The 24,784-nt window shown below is 43.8% G+C and overlaps 1 protein-coding gene across 4 annotated transcripts in view; it reads right to left on the bottom strand.

The window, feature by feature from the left end:
• kcnh5b (potassium voltage-gated channel, subfamily H (eag-related), member 5b) overlaps positions 1–24,784 on the bottom strand; it is a 91,476-nt gene that overhangs the window by 53,893 nt on the left and 12,799 nt on the right. For all 4 annotated transcript variants that reach the window (XM_068718156.1, XM_068718158.1, XM_068718157.1 and 1 more), the window contains exons 5-8: positions 19,456–19,571; positions 15,004–15,396; positions 4,581–4,738; positions 3,580–3,851 (exon numbers count right to left, since the gene is read on the bottom strand). In XM_068718156.1, coding sequence (XP_068574257.1) covers positions 3,580–3,851; positions 4,581–4,738; positions 15,004–15,396; positions 19,456–19,571 — 939 coding nt within the window. The remainder of the gene's footprint in view (positions 1–3,579; positions 3,852–4,580; positions 4,739–15,003; positions 15,397–19,455; positions 19,572–24,784) is intronic.

Below are 24,784 nucleotides of genomic sequence, written 5' to 3'. Positions count from 1 at the left end.
TCTGTATTGTTTACGAGCGAGCCGAGGCCGTTTGCTGTCCCGCTGCCAGGAACAAACAACATGGAGGACGGCCCGGGGAGGGTCTGGCTCGCTGCTAAACTCCAGGGCAGATCGGACCGAGACAAAGACCGAAACGCTGTTGTTCCCAAAAGGAGATTTGTCCAGTTCTTCTTTTTTTTTTTTTAAAAAGACGCCTGCTCTCACCAAGAGACTGAAATGGGGGGAAAAAAAGGCTTTAAAAATGACTGAATCATAACACGTTCTAAAGGGAAGAGTCCTCTGGAGTTCTGGCAAACTGAGCCGATACAAAAACACACACTGGTGTTTCCTGCCAAACACTTTAAGGAGAGATGATGATAAATAAGCATTGGCTGAGTGCCTTCTGCTTCTGGACTCACACGGTGTTTCTACGTCTTCTACCCTCACCCTGAAAGCACCCGGTGTGATGGACCTCCAGCAGAACCCTCCACTCTTCCTCCTGGAGACACTGCTGCTCCGGTTTCTACCGTTGCGAACCTGAACCGCCCATTAAGCCCTCTGCACTAACCGATAGACATCAGCCGCTGCAACGGGGACGACTTGTCTTTCTACCATGCAAAACTTGACCGGGGTGGGAAGACGTTCAGCTTCAACTGTACTTAAGAGTACGAGAAGACGTTGAGGGTTGTGGCAGAGAAGCTTCGGTTGAGGCGTAGTTATGGTCGGGCAACTAAAACACCAAGCTGAGGTCTGCTGGAAGTCGTGGTTTTGGTTGATACTCAAGCGTCCATGAAGAACATCCTCATCTTCAGCCTTTATATTAAAAGATTCTGACAACAAACGGCCGATTACAACACGTCTCCCGTTCTCCTTGGCGTAACACGGCTTTCTAGGAATCGTTTCCATCATTGAGCAGAGAACAACACATCTGAAGAGGTTCCATACGAGCAGGCTGCATGCGTGCAACTCGTTTGTCTCGATGAGATCAACCCTGACGAGCGTTGGAGCATACAGAATGTGTTGAATTATGTACGCCAGCTTTGGCCTGAAGGCTGGAAGCTTCTAGGAAAAAAAACATGCAACCGATCGTGATTTCACCACGTCGGGAGACGTTTCACTTATTATATTTGAGGTAATCGTCGGAATGAAATCCTTTAGAAATCTGTCTGTTATGTAATAATGAAAGGTAATTGCTGCACACTGTACATCCGTCTCACCTGAACGCCGACAGATTAACACGCCCGTTCCGTTTGTTGCTCTCCATTAAAGCCTCCAGGGCAACCGCTCGTCTGTACTCTGTTCTGCAGACATGTGCATAGAGTTTAATAATTGATGCCCTGAAAGTTACTTTTCCTGCAGCATATAGACATTGTTACAACAGCTCCTTCCGGCCAGCAGGGACAGCAAGAACTCCAGAAAGAAACGAAAAAAGCCTTCTGTGAGACATTTTTGGGGGGAAAAACAAATCTCCCAAAACAGCTGGAAGGGTTTAATCCTTAAAGATTGTAAAAGCACAAGATATGAAACAGAACAAACGCTAATAAAAGCATGAACACGGGTATGATTCAACGCCTTCTTCTCCCACTGGAAGCTGCTTAAATACCTTAAAGCATGAGAATACTTGAGAAGCACTGGCAGCATCTACAAAACATCGATTACAAGAACTAATAGAGATTGTATGGAGTAACACTCAGTCTAAACACATCCAATACTAACAGCTATTGTCAACAATCAGTGTGTTTGCATGAACTCTAAGTGAGCAGGTCAGCTGGAGAAACTGAACATGCAGCCTCGTCTGTCATTCCTCCGACCTCTCAGAATAGAAGCAGGTTTCAGTCGACCGTATAGAGAGAAAACCTGTCATCACTCTCGTGCCTCTGAGTTGTGTGTCTGCTGGGATTCCTGCAGCAACTATTTCCATTTGATGCAACACATCTGATGCTGGATAATTCACTAGTCCTAAAGGAAGGAAAGGAAGTGAGGGAGGGAGGAAGGAAAGCAACCCTATAGCAAGACAAGAAAACTGACGTTTTAAAATTCTGGAAAACCCAAATTGTTTCTCTTCCTTAATATTGTGCACATTGCAACTAAGGTATGGTTACAGTTACACAACTGTAATATATATGTATGTACACCCACACAAACACACATATATATCATTCCCCCACTTACTCTCAAGCATAAATATGTTGCATGGTTCTATACATTCATCCTTCATTTGTTGGGGTGATTCCCCTCGTTAACCACAGGGAGCCGGTTTGCCGTTAACCAGACGTGTCACATGTTCTCTGCGCTCAGCTTTCTGCAGCTTTCATCATCGGCGTGCAGATCTGTGTGCGTCCTCTGAACTCCGTAAAGAAACAAAAGGAACTCTTCTCCCAGTCCACACTCTGCATTAAACCCGCCGCAATATTCCATAAAGAGAGATCGACGATGAAACAATAGTTTGAAGTCGTTTCACACTTCTTAATGGCAAACGGGGATGTTTCCAGCGGAGCAGATAGATTAAAGAGGTCTTAGAGCAGCAGTGGATGTTAGACAGTGGTGGTGATGGAACCATTATTAAACCCAACAAGTGCTGGATAAAAGCAAACACTTGTTTTTACTTGATTTTCACTGTGTTCATCCACATGCTCATGTTTATACTATAGTGGATTTCATTGACGCCTACAGGTTTCACAGTTGGCTCGTAAACGATTATACATGTGCCAATGTGGCAAAATGATTCACTTCACATGGACCCTTGTAATTCAAATATAATGTGATGGAGCAATGGTTAATGTTAGCAGTCACCCTTTGCTTTTTCCTTCTACAACAAGTCAACAGCATGCTCTGGTTTATAAAACAACAAGCCCTCAGTGTACGAGGTGCAGATTTGTGCTGAAATCAAGACGAAACGTCACAGAGTCACGGGAACCATAAGGAATCCATCGCGTTCTACGATCCTGCAAAAAACCACAGATACGCCAAATGTGAAAGCAGGCTGTCATATCCTACAAAATCTACTCCGATGCACTCCACAGAACCAGGAAGTACAAAGACGGTACAAACCCACAAAGGGAAGGCGGACGTGACGTACAAACACAGGACTTTCACTTAGGGCACCACTGTCAGCGTCAATGTTTGAAACCAAAAGCAAACACTGACTGAACGCTCGTCATGTAACACTGCTCCACTTAACGCTACGCAGGAAAGTCCCGTTAAGGGCGGCTGTTATGTATTTAAGGTAGTTGCATTGTTACGTTATTATTTTACGACAAACCACAATGTTTTTTACATTAAGTGAGTTTCTGCAAGCGAGATACAAAGCTGATATGAAACCCATTTTTGGTTCAGACACACCGACATTCAACGCATCAAATGTTTGTTTCTGCCGACTGGGTTAAAACTGCATTTTGGAGTGTTGGACTGACCAACCGACAGCACCAGACCACACCAGCTAAGGTGGCAAAACTTCTACACATCACATCGATATATCATAAAAACTCCACCAGCAGCATTCCCTAAGAGCAGCTCTCTAAGTGGAGTTTATATCTGTTTAAACTAAAATCAGAGCCATGTCCCTCTCTGCCGACACAGCGCGGTTAAAGAATCACTTACATCCCACCATCATCATGGCCACAGAGAAGATCTTCTCCCCGTCGCTGGTGGGGGCGATGTTGCCGAAGCCGATGGTGGTCAGGCTGGTCATGGTGAAGTACAGCGAGGTGATGTACAGGGAGTCCTTGCCGGGGCCGCCCTCCCACTGGCCGGTGCCGCTGGCGTTGTAGCGGTAAGGCGATCCGATGCTGAGGGCCAGCTGGTAGAGCCAGCTGTCCATCTTGATGGTGTTGGTGGCCTCGTCGATGACCTCGTAGTCTCCGATGCTGTACCTGTTGAGGAGGATCACAGATTAAAGGCGTTAATTTACAAGATAAAAACAGATATTCTCTGAGATTATAGAGATAAAAGTTAAGAGATTTTGCAAAACTGGGGTAGCGTTGATTTAGATTTTTTTTCTCAGATTGTTTCCTCGTCTCCTGGCTCTGTCACTTTTTACAGGAGATTCCAAAAAGTAGTGCAATATGGGACAAAATACCCCTTAAATACATGTAATCCTCCCATCATTTATGCACACATCCTTATTATATAACATAATAAATAAGACGGCTACTTAATCAAACCATAAATACGATTATTAAAACCATTCATCATTGATTATTGAACATTTAAAGCCTCACTTTGGTCTGTCGAGGCTCATATTCAACTTTTCACTTTCATCTAAATATGAAAAGTCAAAGCAGCTTCGGAGGTATTAAATGAAGGCGCTCTGTTTTTAGTGAAGTAAAACTGCAAAAATGTCCGTCGATGGAGCAGAAGTGTTTCTAATGTCGGTGGTGTTTGCTGTAGGACAGAAACAAATCACTCAGCGTTGTATGAAGGAAACAAAGCAGCAGCAGATGTTTTGTAATGTACAGTACAGGTGGGCGGGGGGGGGGGGGTGATTAGCATACAGAACCAATTAGGAACAGTTGGGAGGGTAAACTCCCAGCAGGCAGTGGGAGCTTTTGAATTGTGAGGAAATGAGAGTTCCCTCAGTGACGGTAAGAAGAGCAGTTTACCAGATGCAGGCGAGCCAGTGAGCCACCAGTCCGAACACGCAGACCAGCAGCACCAGCACGGCGGCGCCGTACTCCAGGTAGTGGTCCAGTTTCCTGGCGACCCGACCCAGGCGCAGCAGGCGGACCACCTTCAGGGAGCTGAACAGACTGCTCATGCCCTGAGGGGGAGGAAGGGAGGAAGGGAGGAGACAGAGGAGGAAGAAGGAGAGATGTGGGGAGAGAGGGGAGGGTAGAGGATGAGTGAGAAAAGAGGAGAAGCGATTACATTCCAGGTAAAACGTTCCCTATGCCCCGCCCCCTTCTCGATCTGCACATACGCATTGTACACATCGAAGGTAACGAGCAAATACTGTGAAGATGCAGTGAAGTAAACATGAGTTTATGGTCTCAGTCTCTAGTTTACAGTCTTCTTCAATACAGCATGATGTTCATTTAGTACATTATGCTCCATTTAGAGTCACACACACCATAAAGCAGGGGATGCTTTAGGGGCGGGGCTACACGCTGATTGACAGGTCTCTACCAGAGACGTATACATCGTCTCTACGTCACTCCTCCTCAGTCCAGATGTGGTCACTTCCTGTTCACTGGCTGCAGGAAGCCAAGATGTTCTGAAACACCAAACTCCAAGGGATTTGGAGACTCTCATGACCTCGTTACACTTACATTAATCACTTATATTTAATAACGGACAAATATTTCAAACTGTGCTTTCTCTAAAAACAAAAACACACTACTGAGATAGCCCCACACACACACACACACACACACACACACACACACTAGAGTATAAAGGTGCTAAGATGCTCTCATCTCTACCAGAAGCTTTATTTTGTTTACTTTCCTTTCCTGCAGCAGAGTTCTTCATAAATGTACGTTTCTATTATAAAGTAGATTTCTCATTATTTGTGAGCACTTTGATTTAAAAAAAAAAGTTAGAGCTTTGACAAAATGTCATTTAGAAATAATTTTGATGGATGTTGGAAGTGTGGCTCAGAATGCAATTTGCACACTTCAGCATCCATCAGCATTATCTAAAAATGACATTTTGTGTGCGTTACGAAGCAGTAAGCTCAAGAGGAAACAAGAAAAGGTCTCTGCAGAAACTGAGGAGACAAACACAGTTCAGAACACAATCCACACGTCTTCGTTCAACAGGAAGTAAACCTCAACCTTAAATAGAGACGTTTGTTTCCAGGTTGGCCAGTAAAGCAGAAAAGAAGAGATGAAAACCTTCAAAAACAATGTAGTAATAATGATGACTCTCTTCCACCAGAGACCCTTAAATGTACTTCTAATTCTCAGGTTGTATCAGACCACAGCTGTTATCGCCTCAGTCCACTACAGACCAACCAAAACACACGGCTCAAAGCACAACGCATGGCCTCTAATGAAGCCGGCCACGTTAAAGTGCACCGTGTCCGCTACATGATGGAAACGAGCACTGTGTCGTTCATTCCCCCATTTACACCCATTCAAGGTGCATCTAAGCACTGCGTCCACGTGGAGGAGCCGGGGACCCGACCGCTTTGGAAGACGACAGGAGTTTTCCTCGCATACCAATGCTCGGTTATGAATATGTATTTATATTTACACTCGCAAACAACACAAATGTCTGGAGATCTCAAGGCTCCAGCGTCATGGAGGCAATCCAGAGCGGGTCAACAAGCCCTCTCCCCACAAATGATCACCATGATGGACAGCATTTAGTCGAGCCAATACGTCACACACACACACACACACACACACACACACACACACACACACACACACACAGAAGGTTATGAGCGTATCGATGGGCACGCTAGCAGCAGCCTCTCTCTGCAAATAAACGCTCCTCCGGTGTCGTCTGCATCTCATTTGCATCGAGCTCCGTCTGAACACTGAACAAAGCTCTACGCTCCGCAACCTGAAGACAAATGTGTGCAAACATGAACAGACAAACAAGAACTTCTCCCCAGTTTGGAGCCTCGGAGAGAAACCAATGCAAGGAAAGCCAGCAGAGGCGATCCAACGACGGAGGCAAAGATGTTGTGGAATAAAGCGGGAGCGGCTCTCAGGTCTACATCCTGACGCTCGCTTCCAGCCTCAACATCTCCGTCTTCAGCTGCAAACCAGCTTCCACTTCTGACCTCGTTGTAACCCTCAGTGACAGACCTGAGCTCCTCTCATGTTTTCACCCGGTGGATTAAAGAGTCAGCATCTTTCTGCTCCGTCTTCATTCTTTAACATAAGTCATTCACGCCGCAGTAGAGAACTTTCTGTACACATTCTGATGAACGTAGCCGCAAACGTTTCACAACCATCAAACAATCCTACGACAGTGTATTTAATATTCAACAAAAAACACGTTCGAGTCGTAGACGTAGAGAAGCAGTCCTGGCGCCTGTCCACAAATAAAGATATGAAACACTGAAATATGTGATTAGAGACTGAGACCATAAACTCATGTTTACAATGTTTACTGAGGGAATAAATCAAGAGAGAAGTAGAGTCATTTTAGACTAGACTTCTATACAACCAGAGGAGTCGCCCCCTGGTGGACACTAGAGAGAATGCAGCTTGGCTTCACTTTTGGGACCCGGAGGTTGCTGCCTCGTCTTGACTTGATCTGTCTCTCTCTCTCTGTCTGTCTCTGTGTGTCTCTGTCTCTCTGTGTGTGTCTCTCTCTCTCTCTCTCTCTCTCTCTCTCTCTCTCTCTCTCTCTCTCTCTCTCTCTCTCTCTCTCCCTCTCTAGCCACAGCTTCAAAGGCCTCCCCCCCCCTACCCCCCTGGGACTCGGACGGGTTCCCAGCTCATATGTAAATGCCTCCAAATTAAGCAGCCACAGGACAGAGCAACACAGATGAAGAGAGCATGAGTCAAGAGCGAGCAACGCGTTTAAAGCCACGGCCTCATAAGCACCTGTTTATCCCGACAGAGCGAAGGCGGCGCAGGGACAGAGATTACGTCTCTTCTCACAGCGGAGACTCTGTCGCTCATTATGTCTCTCAGATTGAGCGGCGCTCTGTTGCATGTTCCTGCAGCACCGGGAGCTTAACGCGTTTTCAGCGCTCATTCTTTATGGCGGCATTAAAAATGTAAAAAAAAAACCATCTCAGCTTTTAGCAGAAGAGCAGCGCTGCAGCTGAGTTTTCCAATTGTCACCTTTCACCCAAAAGGTGCTTTTTTAATCCTCAACATTTGAAACACGAGGATGAACATTTGGTTTAATAGCCTTTTGTTTAGACTCGGGAAATAAATGAAATACAAACTGTCTGTGGGGATTAGTAGAGTGAGACAATTAGAAAGATAATATCTAATATGTTAAACAGGTATCTTCCATCTCAGTCTCCTCACTTTCATTCATCCATTCACCTTCCCTCTAGTTGACCTTTTCCACCGCAGACATTTGAACTCATCACAGCAGGAGAAGCACAGGTTACAACGTTAACAATGACTGAAGAGACCCAGAGAAATAAGAGTTAACGCCACGTTACAGATATCATAGCGTCAGAAAGTCACATGTCCAGTGAGTTATAGTATTACCGTCTGAACAATGCGCCATGAATTCCTCCTCCACTAGAATAGTGAATAAACTCATAGAAACAGAAACAAGTCGTATGAAAATGAGAAAACTCGACGCACATGCAGCCAATTAAACCTATTTCTGACCGGCCATATGGCAGCAACAAAAACAACATTACATCATACAATTTTGGTTCAAAAGTCAAATAGAACGGAGAGAAGGAAACTTCAAATGCTGCCACACAAGACATTCAAATAAAGGCCTGTTGTGGATGTCGGCGGTGTGGTGATATGTGGTCTGAAGTTCAACAAAAAAATGCTGAAAGTCTGAGTGAACAGACAGGAAATACGACAAACCTATGTCTGCAAGACCAGAAGTATTAATGACTCTACTAATGAAGCTGCATTCTCCCTAGTGACCACCAGGGGGCGACTCCTCTGGTTGTATAGAAGTCTAGTCTAAAATGACTCTACTTCTCTCTTGATTTATTCCCTCAGTAAACATTGTAAACATGAGTTTATGGTCTCAATCTCTAGTTTACAGTCTTCTTCAATACAGCATGATGTTCATTTAGTACATTATGCTCCATTTAGAGTCAAACACACCAGAAAGCAGGGGATGATTTAGGGGCGGGGCTACACGCTGATTGACAGGTCTCTTCCACACCTTTTGTTGGAAAACGCACACAAAATGAGGACTTTTCGTAGGATACCATACAAACCGTTGTGTGACGATACCTTGATAAAAGGTCAACTGTAACATTGTTGTTGCCTGAAACGTCGTATTCAGCATGTGGTTGCTGCTTAGCTCCGCCCTCATGCATCACCTCAGGTTGCAAAACAAAGAGATGGCGCCAAAACGCCAAACTCGTCTTCACTTCTTACATCTCTCTTTGCTGTTAAATTAATGCTCTGACACTCCACCTTGCCATTCCTCCTCCTCCTCCTCCTCCTCCTCCTCCTCCTCCTCCTCCTCCTCTCTCCGTGCTAACATGCAGAGTGTTTATATCCCCCCCCCCTCTGACTCCACGGTGCACAGCTTCCTCCAGGGCTCTGTCAGCTTGGCCCGGCCGCGGCGGTGGCAACATGCACGCCACACAGAAAGGTCAGCCCGGATTAGACCTTTTCCGAGCCGCCGCGGCGCCGGCAGACGCCCGCTGAGAGCCGGCGGGCTCCTCGGTGACAGCAGGTGGCTTCAGGACCCCGTGGGTCTGGGTTTTCTTTCCCCTCCACCACCTCAAAAACGCACACTTCTCACACCACCTCTGCTGCAACGTGACGGAGCATCAGCAGCACGACTCCTCCTCATGAGGATCTTACATCATGTGTTGCATTTTTCACAGCCAGAGCTCGACTTCTTCATGTCGATATAACTGCTGACCCGTTTGAGTCTCAGTGTAGGTGTGATGCTGCATCTCCCAAATATCAAGAGGAAGAAGCGGAGAGGAGCATTCCTTCACCTTAAAGAAAACGGTGTGTTTGTAGAACGTCTTCTCGTCTTTGATTACTATTCCTCCTCTTTGTGTTTTTGGAGAATAACGCAGCGACCGGCGCGTTAATCATAAACGTCTTTCTGCGCGCTCGTACCTCTAAACAAAGCTTAAAGAATGACCAACAACCAGCAGACAAAGTGCAAACAAACAAATCACACGAAAGCCCAGCATGCATCAGCCATTTAAATCTCTCTTCATAGATTTAAATCTGTTCAAAAGTGAAAACCCCTGCATGGACAGTTGGATTTAACTGATGCGTTACAATGATCCCCTCAAGAGTTCTGTGAATACTCAACATGTTTGGATTCATAAGTGGTTATATGTCAACATCTGAACTTTGAATACAGAAGATGTTGCGTCTTTGATTTCAGGACGGAGTCGCACTTTATCGCTCCTCAAGTTTAAGCCTTTGATGGACGACAGGTTTTATTTCAATGTGAACACCTGAGGATGACGGTTTGATCGTGATGGAAGCAGGACTTTGTGCTTTAATGGGGGCTGTCAGCCTCGAGAGCCTGGGAGCTGCTCACCGCTCTAATGAGTATTAAGAGACCGGTTTAAAGTGTGTAAGCTGTAAACAAATTACCAGGTTCATATCAACAAATTCATCAAGTTAAAGCGACTGAATGTCCGTGAAGCCGTTAATCTACAAGAGGACAAAGTTTAACCAGGAGGCGGACAAAGACCTGTTTACACCAGATTAGGTTAAAGCTTTTACAAATAAAATAAATTCATTAAAATAGCTTGACATAACAATGAAACACCAACTGCTTAGATTTTATTAATCCTATTAATTGTTCAGATATTAATTAACATGTTTAATAAAATGATTCATTCATGGTTTTATCCATAGATTAATCTAAAACATTTGCTTTTCCTGACTTTTTTCATTGCAAAGTGAATATATTAAGAATTAATATATATATATATAATTAAGGTTTTTGGTCTGTCCGACACACAAGCAATCATTCTGAAGCCTCAAGACAACAAACGATCAATCGGTTAATCAGATAAATAGTCAACAGATTAATCGTTTTTCTCTTAGTTGGCTAGTTTTTCTTTTACCATCACTGATAGAAGTGATGACCAAAAATAACAACAAGAAGCCGATCGTTCAAAGGTCTGTTCACATTCGACTGCGGTTAAAAATGTACGTTTCACCTGCAGATCGTCTTCACGAAGATGAGGAAAGTTCTCCAATGGAGGAAAGTTATAGTGTGGACCTGTGAGGTCCTCACAAACCAGGTATACGGACGCGTTGGTGAGTGTGTGTGTGTGTGTGTGTGTGTGTGTGTGTGTGTGTGTGTGTGTGTGTGTGTGTGTGTGTGTGTGTGTGTGCACACGAGTTGGCAGCGCCTGCATGTCTCCAGCTCGGCACGGCTTTCCAACTAAAAATACTTCCTGCCTGCTTCAGCCATCGGAGTCGGCAACGAGTGGAAGTCGGTCCGCAGTGAGTCTATAATAATCTCTGCCGCTCTTTCTCTCTCACTGCACCTCGAGCCGCCCGCCCACCGCCCTGCAGCCGGCACCCGTCTCTTCTTCCAGCCGGCTGCAACGGGAAAACGGGCAACAACAAAAAAACGTCAATGTTAGCAAAGAGGGGACGAGAGACTCTCGACTGTGTCCTCTTCAGTGGCTGCAAAGTTACACGACATTGATTTCCTCTCGGCCTGTGTCCCCCCCACCCCCCCCCCCCCCCCGACTCGCTGCTGCTTTAAAAGACAAACAGAAAACACCACCCAGCGGGCGGCTCATCGAACCCACGACGAGAGACACCTGAACCCCGGCATCAGGAGCATCCACAGCTCAATAGTCCACTCAGACACTGAAGCATGGAGGCTCAACAGGCCGAGCGTTAAACGAAGAGCAAGGGCTCAGTAGTGGCCTTAAATATCAATATTTAAGCCACTAATATCACATACATGAAACATTCATTTTCTTGGCACACTTTGTTTATGCACTCAATATTTTTTTTATGTAACTTAAAAGAGGTAATGTATCCCAGGAGGGCCATTACGCCTTAAAGTCCTTCACGGCCTGTTGGACAATGTTCCAATAACGTTATCCTCGGGGGGGACAAAGGGAATACTGGTTTCTGACTCGCTGGAAGTTCACAAATCTGCACATCCAGTAAAAACACAGTTTAAGTACTACATCCTGGCTCGAGGTATATTAAACTGCTGGCAGCTTGTCTGAAGAACAGAACAGACTACTTTTCCCTCTTAAGTGGAGCAAAGTTAAAGCAACTCGTCAAATACGGCAGCTTTAGTCTATTGCGCTCTGAGTGGCCCTCTAGCTTCAGTTTCTTTGTTTGGGTTAAAACAGGTTTGTTTGTTAAATAGTTAATTACATTACGTTACGTACTCGACACAGAAACATTACGTAACATTCCATAAAGTCCGGTCACAGACAATGAAGCAACATAGGTATGTTAAGTAAGTCAAAGTTGGCTTTTGGATTCACACGGACACAAACATCGGTCTCCTGGGTGAAAGTCCTGTGTAACGTTACGTAATGTTACAGAATGTCTTTGTGAGCATGCTAACATGGCTTTTTTTTAACGATTGTTCAGTTTTTTTAAATGCTTAATCCAAAAGCTCAAAATGAAATCATTAAATGAATCCTTGTAATCAATCAATCATCAGGATTGTTTCCAAGTCGTCTGCGACTTCCACCTTGTGGAAAGTTTTTTCGCGACTACGTCAACGACTTCAACATCCTGCAGGAAACTATCCAAAGAGATGAGTTAGTTGTGACTTTAGGAGCTGCAGAGAACAATTAAACATTGTAGTGTGTCGGTCAGGACAAGAATAAAATGCTGAAGGAGGTGTGAAGAAATGTAATGGCACAAATTAATAGACGTTTAAAATTAAGCTGCTGGCAGCTTAACTACTGGTTTTATTATTATTATTATTATTACTATTGGCGTTGAAAAACTCATGTGATTAAGTGTCCACTTGGCAGACAGAGATGCACACACACACACACACACAACAATGGGTGTCTATGCAGGAACAAACCCCCACAGCATGTGTTCACAAAACAACAAATACACACCCACTCATGAAAATATCAAATGTTCAAACATAAAAGAAAGTGAGACTTGCCTTGTGTACAACCGTCTTTGTTTTCTTCTCTCATTTCACATTGGATAGACCGGTCCGTTCACTCAGACTTTCGTCTAATTAATTCGGTGGGAAATGAAGTGGAAAATCACCTTTAATGGACTTCAGGCCGTATTGATAGAACGCCTGGATATCTGATGGGCGTAAATGAGCGTCAAAAATACTGAGAGCAGCATCGTAGGAATCAAACGCCCTAAAAACTCTCATTCCTAGAGGCACATATATTCACTTATATTTATATATCTATCTATTTGTTTTTTTAAACTGCAGTCCCATCATCATCACACTTGGTCCTGAATCAATTCTACATGCAGGTTTAAATACATCCACATGACCTTAACATGAGGGAATTGACTTTTAAAGTGTTTCAATACTGAAGCTATTACAGCAAAACCTGCTGGAAGTTAGAAAAATTACAAATAAATCCACTTTCCCTGGCTGAGATAATGAAGGTTAAAAACAGAGCACTATCAATTATTAATCAGCAAACTTAATGAGCTTATTAGATCAAAATGTCTCCTGCTGTTGTGTCTCAACACGAGACAAAACAGACACAGCAGCAGCTCTGACTGCTGTGAGATACACTGTATGATAACTATCATTAAGAAATGGTAAAACAATAATGAATTATACTTTAGTTAAGTTATTTTACTGTTAACAAACAGATGATAAATGATAATTAACAATTATTAGTGCTTCTATAATTTATGTTATTTCGTCATTAGTTTGCGTAATATGAAATATCCTGTTTATAAATTTGATATTTTCATTATATTCTTTTGGAAACCATTTATTAACAGATAATTGTTGAAGATATTATAATACTTTATATACTATATTAAATATTTGTAAATGATTACCGAAAGATATTTAAACATAATTACATAAATGGACTAATTATTAACCGTTGAAAGAGCATTAATTGTCAATCTAAATAGTGTTTAAATATGCTTTACACAGCATTTATTAACCATTTATGATTTGATTAATGGATGTAGAAGATAAAACAATCCAAACTATAACATGTAAAGTGTAGCATTTCCAACATAATTCTAATGTATTATAATAATCAGCTGCAACTTCATAAAAGCATCCAAATAATGTTTACAAACCAATTATTAGTCATTAACGACGCGTTACACATATCTGCTCCATCTGTTGTTCTTAAAGGTTTATCAATCATTACCGAATACTGAGAATAGTGATTCAAATGTTACGAGTGCAACGGGAAACTGTTTACATAACTAATTAATACTCATTAAATCATAAACTCAATCTAAAGTGTTCGTCCTGCTGGTGACTTTAGATGAAACGTCAGGAGATCCTCACAGTCGTCACGACACATCGTCTGATAACCATGAAGGTACTTCATGTTAATCTATCGATCAGTAATCAGTCCTCACCGGTGGACCAAACGACCGACTCACACCATAGCATCCCTGCAACTCGTCCCCTGAGCCAAAACACCAAGTTCTCTCCGATTTACAAGTCCTTTCTCCGTCTCGTCTTCCTCAGAAACAAGCTCTTGTTTCTGAGGAAGAGGAGGGGAACAGTTTGATGAACCGTATCCAAATGACTTCCTCCTCCTTCTGTCATTTCAACCAACAAACTAAATCTTTCCTTTCGAAAACCAGTCAGAAACAAACCCGATCTGGTCTCAAGACCCCAGTTACACCAACATCTGTTATCTGGACGTCTTGTCTGAATAACAACATCTGATCGCAGGCTTTAGCGTCCACACTTTATTATTAATAAGCATTCCTGTTCTCCCAATTTGGGCAACTTTTCTGGGTGGATTTTCTTTCTTAAAAAAATAAATTAAAAAAATGTCTCGACAGATGTTATTTTCACCGCTGTGACATCAGATAACAGTGAAAGCGAGACCGCCTCCAAGATGAGGTCTGGCCAATCTGATCGCATTCTGCATGCCTTTACACCTGCAGTAGATGAGTTTCTCACTGATACAAATCACACGTTAATACCAGGTGTAAACATCCACTGAGAATCTGGACCAATCAGCAACCGGCAGGAAACGGTTGACACAACAACAGGATGACTCATCGCCTCTTAAAATCAGAACCTTGGTACGCTGGCCGTTAGCGATGTTGCTAACGTTACTAGCTCTAAAATGCTGATGGAAAACGATTGTCAATAAAAACTTTATTTCACACTGTGACAGTTAACGTTAAACTGCCAGCTGGGATCGGATCAACAATGGTCCTTTTCACCTCCATGCACACTTTCCTTCCAGCCAATCACAGCTGAGAACGCCATTTAAAAAAAACAAACCATCCGTACCTCATCGACGTTCTCGAAGGCGTTGATGATGTCGTACGGCAGGCACGACAGCAGGTCGATGACGAACCAGGTCTTCAGGTAGTTCATGCGGATGAGCTTTGGGTCGCTGATGACCTCGCCGCCGGGCCCCACGAAGGTGGTGTGGAAGTTGAGGACGATGTCCACCAGGAAGATGACGTCCACCACGCTGTCCAGCACCAGCCACACGATGTTGTTCTGCTTGGTCTTGAAGGAGACGTTGTAGGGAACCATGATGGCCGTGTAGAAGGTGAGGATGAGGATGACCCAGTCCCAGGTGGTCTTGAAGGTGCAGTAGTGGAGTATGATGTGGGGGGGCGTCTTGGGGGCTTCCTGCTTGTACTGCGGGAGGATGTCGGAGTTCAGCTGCAAAACCTGGAGGAGCGACAAAGCAGACCGTATGTAAGAAGTGGACTAGTCATCGTGACGTCACTCATCAGTTTGATGCTATGAAGTCTCGAGTTCTGCAATATGGCCGTCGCCATCTTGTTAATTTGCAACCAGTGAACAGGAAGTGACCACATTTGGACTGAGGAGGAGTGACGTAGAGACCTGTCAATCACAGTTAGCCCCGCCCTAAATCATCCCCTCTTTCTGGTCTGTTTGACTCTAAATGTTCCATAATGTACTAAATGAACATCATGCTGTATTGAAGAAGACTGTAAACTAGAGATTGAGACCATAAACTCATGTTTACAATGTTTACTGAGGGAATAAATCAAGAGAGAAGTAGAGTCATTTTAGACTAGACTTCTATACAAGCAGAGGAGTCGCCCCCTGGTGGACACTAGAGAGAATGCAGCTTTAACACGTGAAGCTTTGTTAGGTTGTTACTTAGCTCAAACTCAACTACAACGTTTTATTTTGGTCAGCCATCAAGTTAAAAAATCGAATTTAAAACAGAATGTCATTTTAACCAGTGAAAGCAACAGTATTATTAAATAATAGTGTATTTTTTTAAGAAAATATCATCTATATGAGGTGATCATTTTCTTCAAAAGCATTTCTGATATTTTTCTAATACTTTTCGTTCATTACATCCTGACAGTCATCAATGAATGAAATGCTCAGAAAAAGCATTACTTGTGGCTGTAATAAGCCCGTCCTATCATTTAATTAAGGAACTGATTTATTGATTAACGCACACGCACTGTTGCACACAGAGAAAAGTTTGTTTTATTCTGCCAATTATATTTCTAATTATATTTGTTTGAAGTCTTGAGGAAGTTTTCTGCATTTCATATAAACACACGTCAAGCGAACACGGACAAGAAAGAAAACAGTGAAGAGATGAAATGAAATCATGTGAAAGAGATTAAATAAGAAGGAAAAAGAAAGACAGAACCTGGACCACTTTGTGTTTCAGTCTAGTCACAAATACTGCTGCTCAGTGTGTGTGTGTGTGTGTGTGTGTGTGTGTGTGTGTGTGTGTGTGTGTGTGTGTGTGTGTGCAGCGAGAGCCGGGGAAATAGAAAAGCATATTAAAATGTGTGATGTTTTTCTTCTCCAGTATTCATCTTTTTTTTTCTGTGACAAAACTGCATAATGAATAAATGTGGCTTGAAATGAGACAGAAGAGGACGGGGACGAAGACGGACTACAGCTAAACTAAAAGAACAAATAAATAAATAAAAACAGACATTACATCTTCTGCAGAGTGACGAGGATGAGGAGGAGGATGAAGATGACTCCCGCTGAGCTCGGCTTCCTCTGCATCACAGACTACATTAAATGTGAGATGGGCTTCCTCTGCAGGCCGCTCAGATCACACATCAACCAGTCAACTCGTTTTACACTAAACTGAACAGTGTTTGTGTTCAGCTGCTACTCAGATGAACTGCATTTTATAAAACACACTTCCTGAGGATCAAAAGAAAACAGATCTAACATATCAGCTCCAGCAGGCTTACAGTGGACCTTCTTCTGACTTCAGTAAAGCTGTAGTCATGTTGCTGTCTGACGCTTCAAACAGATGGTAATACTATGTAGGAGTGTATTGAAATAATGTTTGTACTACTGCTACTGCTCACATGATGATAATATCAAAGCTAATAATTCTACTGTGATCAACACAACTACTACTAATAGTACATACAGCAGCAATAACGATACATATTTATTCTACTTATAGTAATATTGCTACATTGGTGCAACTATGTTGATTACTAACCCAATCATTTCTACTACCGTTAGCCTAGTTACCACCATTACTACTACTACTACTACTACTACAACAACAACAACTAATATTACTATAATTACTCACAGTATCGTTCCTACCGTTAGCCTACTACTAGCAATTATAATGCTACAAATATCAATACTCTACAATACCAACACTTCCTACCTCATACGTGCAATAATGTGTATTATATTGTATTCTTAGCTTCAGGATTATTTATTACACCATCATCATATTAAAAACATCTCCACAGTCAGAGGAGTTAGCCTCAGCTAGCTTCCGTTAGCCTCCGTTAGCCTCCGTTAGCCCCATTTGTCCTCCCAGTGGGACGTGAAGTAACCGGAGCCGAGGATCTGCTCCTCATCTGGTCCCGATCATCAGAGCTGCCAATCAAACAGCCCCCTGGTCAAGAGCCGCACCGCCGCTCCAATTAGGAACCCAGCAGCATTGTGGGAAGGGGGGAGAAAAACTCTGCTCATGTGACACTCGACAGCTTCCTCGACAGAAGACGCCAGCTGTTCCTTTCAGGACGGATCACCTGCGTTTATCTATTGAGCCCCGCTCAGGACGTTATGCAACCCCCCCCCCCCCCATCCAGCAGCATGAGGCTGACTCAGCTTGGAACTTATTATGCCCTTTATCTTCTCCTTCCTGCCAACATCAGTCCTCTTCCTTTCCTCCACACCTCCTCTTACGTCCTTCCTTCCTTCCTTCTCTACATGCACTTTTCCTTCCTTGACTCACTAAACTTCAGGTTGTGTACAGGAAGTAAGAAAACCTCACCTTGATTGGTGCATTAGCCCCTAAAGGTCCAGCCCCTCGTGTTCTGTGGTTCACTCCACATTAAAAACATCATAAGTCACGTTTCGTCTTTATTTAACATTTCAGTTTTTCAACAATTCCCCTTAAAGCCATGTTTACATTACACCGGGGTTATTACAATTATGAGTTTCTGACTTGAAAATAGTCCTCACAACAATATCCAAGTAATTATGACTGGTAACTCCAATATATTGGATTTGGTGTTTAATGACACAGAAGCGCTTAAAGACCAAATAAACATGGTCTGTTCTTTGTAATAAAACTTCATTTTAATTGATATAGTCCTATATTGCCAATTCACAGTAGAATTATGGGAATCCTTCCCATCCATGAAGTTAATGTGCAGGTTGTTCCACTTCTTTCAAACCACACAATGAATGTCTGAAGTCTGAAGCGTCATGGGTTTATTCCTTCTCTCCTCCCTTCGGCTCCTTCTTCACTTCCTTACTTCAATCATTACTTCCTCTTTCCTCTCTTATTCAGCTTCCTCTCTTTGCCTCTTTTGCATCTTTCCTTCTTTTTACATTCCCTCCTCTTTCACCTCCTTTCCTCTCACCCCCCCCCCCCCCCCCTCGCTCTCTTCACCTTCACTTTTGCTTAAAAATTAAAAATTAAAAAATGATTCTCGCCTCACGTTCCAAGAAGAGATGAAACTCAAACAAATTCTGATTAAAAGGCGACACACCTCAAACTCAAACGTTCATGAATAAAACAGGCCAGAAAAAAAAAAAAGACATCAGCTGTCCCCCCCACACACACACACACACCAAAACCCATTTTCTAAATTTCTCGCAGCAGTCACAATCGTTCAGAGTGCCCACAGCACCCGGCTTCCATTGCTTCCATCTCCCCGACTCACATGAAATAGTAATGACGGCCGCAGTCCCCGGGAGCACGGCGCCCCCGGGAAGAGAAAAGCGGCAAACAACTGCAGAGCTCCGGGGGAAGTTAGCGTGCGAGTGGAGGAATGCGGAGGTAGAAGGACGGACGCATCGAGGGCGTGGTTGTGTGTGACAACACGCCCGTCCGTCCGTCCGTCCGTCCGTCAACGCAGGCGTGCGGCTGCTTCAAATCGGCGTTTGTAGAATGGTTTGAATGTGGCACTTAATGTTTTATGTGAGGACTTATTTGTGCAGAAATAATGTTAAGAGCAGAGAGTTGCTACGGTGGCATGTGTGTCAGTGTGTGTGTGTGTGTGTGTGTGTGGGGGAGGTGCTGCAGCAGCGTTAGCTTCCAGGTGACATGGTTAGCTACCCTTACCTGTCGAAATGCTGTTGGCGTCTCGGTCGGTCATTGAAATGGAAATTTGGGCACGAAGCAGAAATACTTGCTTTCTATGCTGACCCTGGTATAATTCACAGTCCGTGTGTGTGTGTGTGTGTGTGTGTGTGTGTGTGTGTGTGTGTGTGTGTGTGCGTGTGCTCGCTCACCTCCACCAGTCGGGACGGTTTGTGGCTGACTTCGTGTTTGTCGATGGGAGCCAGCTTGGGCAGCGTGTTGCGGTTGTTGGTGAGCGCCCGCGTCAGCCGCGCAAACTTGGTCCATCCTGCAGCGATGAGACAACAAACGAAGCCGACGCCACATTCATCAGCAACTTTGAGAGTCAGCTGCACACAAACACCGATACGGATCCTCATTTCGGTAGTTCATCTCTACAATGAACCCGACACAATGTGAACGCAGCACGACCTCCTGCCTGCATGGCAGACAGCCGGCCTGCAGAAAGTGTCCTTGAACACAAGTGAACCTCCAGCAGCTGCAGGGCTCCTGCTCCACAGCTGTCCGATGTGCTCTGACCTTCGTGTGGAAGCGGGAGATGAAAGAGAACTTCTCCTTCGGGGGATCAATAGAACAAGACCTGGACATCTAGTCTGGTGACTATGAAAGCTTAGAGGGGGGGGGGGGGGGGGGGGGGGGGGGGTCTGTGAGCTGGTCAACTGGGCTCATCAGTACTGTTCTCTTTGAAATGTCTGACACCTTTAATACGCCGATTACAGAATAGAAGAAGAAGAAGAAGAAGAAGTGAGCTGGAAAACTTTTTCCACGATTGATCGCTTTATCTCATAACCTATAAGTTACGAACCCGACGTTAAACATTAAACAATAGGAGACAATCAAAGTTGTTCTATTTCAAAAAATGTTTAACGACTAAAATAAACGAGTTGATGGAATCTAGAAATGAGAAGCCTAGAAGAGATACGTTCTGCTTAAACTGCTCAATGTTGCAATCTGGACCAAAACCTTCTGTACATTTGATATGTTGCTTCCTGATCAAAGTTCTTGTACTTTCTGCCTTGACCTTTATTATTTCTCATATCAGTGTGATTAATATACTATACGTCCCGGTGGCCGATAAGCATTTTATCAAACGTTCTATTTACATAAAGCTTATTAGAGATGCAGAGGAAGTGCAAAGCAAGCATTGTGAGGACAATGCTTTGTGTGTTTTTCTCATCTTCCTGTCCGATTTGAGTTTGTTCAAAGTTTTCGTTGCAGTATTATTATCATCATATCATGATCATATCATGATCATCATATCATGATATGATCATGATATGATCATATCATGATCATATCATGATCATATCATGATCATATCATTATCATCATATCATGATCATCATATCATGATCATATCATGATCATATCATGATCATATCATTATCATCATATCATGATCATCATATCATGATCATATCCTTATCATATGAAAATCATTATTGTCAGTCTAAAAGACTGGACTTTTGAAATCGTGGTTTAACCCCCGGGCCGCCTGCTGAACACCCCCGCTATCATTTAACCAGTCATTCCTGTGTGCAGCAGCGTGACAGAAGCCAAACACAACACGGTACCGGGACCAGAACAGAACACTTGCTGTATTCTGAGTCCCACTCACTCGACGACCCATGAGAAAAAATTGCTGTAGTTGCTTTTGTGTGAGTAAGTACTTGTCTTCTTTTATGTGATTTTCTATATGCTAATACCCCAAAAATTGGCTCTGGATCATCATACATAATAAGCCGGGGTGCTCTCAGCCAAAACAGAACTTTTTCCAAAATCTTTCCTGAGGAAAAGTGCTGCAGTAGAGCTTCTGTTCAGTACAGTACTGTGGACCGTGTACTGGAGTAGAAGACAGAAAGACGTCAACGTGATCTTGGTGAGCGGTACTCTTAGAAATAAAAGGCTCCAACTGGAATCAACAGGGTTCTTTGTCTTGTCCTCAGAACCCTTTTTGGTTCCTGGTAGAACCTTTTGTAAAAACAGAACCTTTATAAATTAGGTGTAACGGTTCTGGATAGTGAGGGTTCTGTGAGAACCCTTCTAGGGCTCCTCCCAGAACCCTTTCCGTCTTTTGTAAGGGTTCTACCCAGAACCCAAGGGTGCAGCGAGACCCACGAGACTGTTTGAGACTAGTGTTTGTTACTCCTCCAACACACACACACACACAAACACACACACACACACACACACACACACACACACACACTACTAGAATAAAGAAGAAGTCTTAACGGCTCGCCTTGTTTTACTTTAAGATCATTAAATATGGATTTGATCGGTATAAAAACGTAGAGAAGCTAATAAGCTGACTGAGTCACAGCTAAAGTTATCCAACATTTGACAAAGAAAGAAAACTTTCTTGCTCATAAAATCAACTTTTCGTTCTTCATTTATGGAATGAAGCCGTTTCTTCCCTTTAAAGTCACACATGCTCACTGCTGAGTCTCGTTTACTTTCACTGAAGCAAAAAGGACTTTTATCTGCAAACCGCCGTAGTTTTTCCATCACGGTATTACTCGATTCAATAAAGCAAAAGGTCTTAAGTGCTTTTTCTACGCCGCCTATACAGTAGCAGAGGTTGCATAATTCACTGTATTGTGTGCATGCATTATGGAGCGCCATAAACTAATGTGTTTGAGAAAAAAAAAATAATAATAATAGCGAACCGTTTGGTCGGAAAGCAAAACCAGAACCACTTTCATCATGACGCAAATGGAGGAATTTGTCTCGGTGGCGCTCGTGTAAATACGTACTGACATGCTCCGTCCAGTGACACACACACACACACACACACACACACACACACACACACACACACACGTAAATAAGGTCTTCTTCTTTCACGGTTCATAGTAATGCTGCTGCTGCTGCTGCTGCTGCTGCGGTTCCCCCTCAAGAACGCTTGACTTATCAGACTGGAGCACAATGAAAGTGGGCTAAAAATAACAGGGGAGCAGAACCGCTGCACGCACCACCAGAAGTGAATTCCCAAATGAGATTTTGATCAGCGGGTTGCACAAACGAGGACGACATGACCAGCGTCACTCGACGTCCATCTCTAACGCGTCGCAGCGTTTGGTTTTGAGCTTACGATTCATTAAAGTGGGAGTAAAGAGCTCAGTGTGTTGGTGGTGACGGCACAGAGGTGTGGTGGAACTAACTCCATCAATGTACACATACAAAATGTACACACCGTTATTAAGCAGATTGTTATTTTGACTGTATATTTATTTAAATTCAACTCTTTATAGGGGAAACAATGATATAGCAAGAATGTGTAGTAACCCTTTGAGTCATTTTAAGGTGAATATTAAGGGCTCTGACAGCAAGGCAGAGATTTGATCTGCTCCGATGTTCTCGTCGCTCTTCATCCTGTAATGAAGTCTCGCCCGAGGCTGAAGCCACCGCCATCTGTGAAGCTTTTACAGGTGCTGACCAAGCAAACGGTGAACTCTGCTGCGCTGCAAGAAAACAGCACCACGGTGGGGGGGAGGGGGGGGGTTAATTGTGTGTGTGTGTGTGTGTGTGTGTGTGTGTGTGTGGGGGGGGGGGGGGGGTGTAAGGACCGAGGATGTCGTATGCTGTACTGATTGGAAAGCTCTGAGAGAAATTGGTGATTTTCGGTGATAAAAATACATTTTAATTTAAAAAAAATGAATAAAATGCAAATTGTAACCGTTTAGTTTCATTCTGCTACTTGTTTAGTTCTCTCCTCTTTCTCTTCTTACTGCTCTGCCGTAATAAACAACTAGTAGTCATGCACACAGGGAATTTGTATTAAATCCAAAATGCTCTGAGGTTCTTGAAAAGGCAGCTGTTGAGTCTGGGATCTGGGGGAAGATGAAGGAAATAAATGCATCTGCAGCAACACAGAATGTGTTTTAACTTTAGTAAGATGACGGGGTGATTTCAGCCAAAACAGGGGGCATCAGCAGGGTGCAGATTCAAAAAAAAAAAAATCATACTTGGTTGTTCCAAGCCGAGGATCTTCAGCAGATCTCTCTCCCGCTCAGCTGATGCTGACGCGTCGTGGCGAGCCGAGGCCGCCGGAGACCAAGCTGAGAGCAAAGTTTTCGGTCTGCAGCGCGAGCGAGCCCCCCCCCCCCCCCTCTAATCAGCTGCTCCGTGACTCACGCTGGCCTCCAACAAGCCGTACTGTACTGAAATACACCGTGGCGTTTACAGTCTGGCTGCCAGCACATCAGTCAAACCCCAAACGGCAAAGTGCAGCCTGGTTGCCAACGTGATTTTCGTTTTAAGAGGCCTCTACATTACCGAGTGTATGACTCCGATAAAAGGCCATCTGTTTTACAGTGCAGTCAACTCTCCATTTCCAACACGGTTTCATTTCAAAATGTCTGAGAATCTCACACTAAAGGAGTCTAAAGCCAGGCGGGGAACTGACACGGCTCTCTCCAACAGTTGACCTTTTCAACTGACCACAAAATCAAGGCTCATGTAGGTGAATTTGAAAGACATTTAAAGTTCATTGAGCGGCTTTTGTAACGTTACCGTGGCTCTGAACCATAGACTATTCATACAGAGTTAGGTTACATGTTTCATGCAACCAGTGAACAGGAAGTGACCACATCTGGACTGAGGAGGAGTGACGTAGAGACCTGTCAATCACTGTGTAGCCCCGCCCCTAAATCATCCCCTGCTTTATGGTCTGTTTGACTCTAAATGGAGCATAATGTACTAAATGAACATCATGCTGTATTGAAGAAGACTGTAAACTAGAGATTGAGACCATAAACTCATGTTTACAATGTTTACTGAGGGAATAAATCAAGAGAGAAGTAGAGTCATTTTAGACTAGACTTCTATACAACCAGAGGAGTCGCCCCCTGGTGGACACTAGAGAGAATGCAGCTTTAACACATGAAGCTTTGACTTCACTCTTCAGAACTGGAGTGTTTTCTTTGTTTTCTTTGAAATTACAGACGATTAGAGAACTAAATCTGAAGTTTGTCACATGATCAGCAGAGGCTAACTGGCAAAGACGTCGCGGCACTGATGTGACAATATTAGTTCCAGTCAAGCTCTGATTGCATGTTCAGCCCACGTTATTCACACGTCGCTGAGCACATGATGAGTGAATAAACAAATCACAGGACAACTCTCTGCAGGTCTCCGTAACGCGCTGCATGCGTGCACACGTGTTTACATATGTGTGTGTGTGTGTGTGTGTGTGTGTGTGTGTGTGTGTGTGTGTGTACATTAAAAAGGGGGGGAAGGGTGAGGGATCCTTGTCAAAGGGCAAACACACCCGCTCAGTGGCGCTGAGGACGACTCCCAGGGCAGGAAGCTGACACTGTGCATCAGTCAGGGCACAGAGGACGACACCGCCACCCACGTCTCCCGTGATTCCCGACAGCGTCCCAACCTCCTCAAACACAAGCCGACAGATGAGACGCTCCCCCATCGCCAGAGAAATGAGACTCGCCTCGCTCTTTTCTTCATCCAGCCGCAGCTTGG

The sequence above is a fragment of the Cebidichthys violaceus genome, unplaced genomic scaffold (genome assembly GCF_023349555.1).
Source record: "Cebidichthys violaceus isolate CVI_PGR_0920_01 unplaced genomic scaffold, fCebVio1.0.p SCAF_22, whole genome shotgun sequence".
NCBI classification, from domain to species: domain Eukaryota; kingdom Metazoa; phylum Chordata; class Actinopteri; order Perciformes; family Stichaeidae; genus Cebidichthys; species Cebidichthys violaceus.
This window is presented reverse-complemented; position numbering and strand designations above follow the sequence as displayed.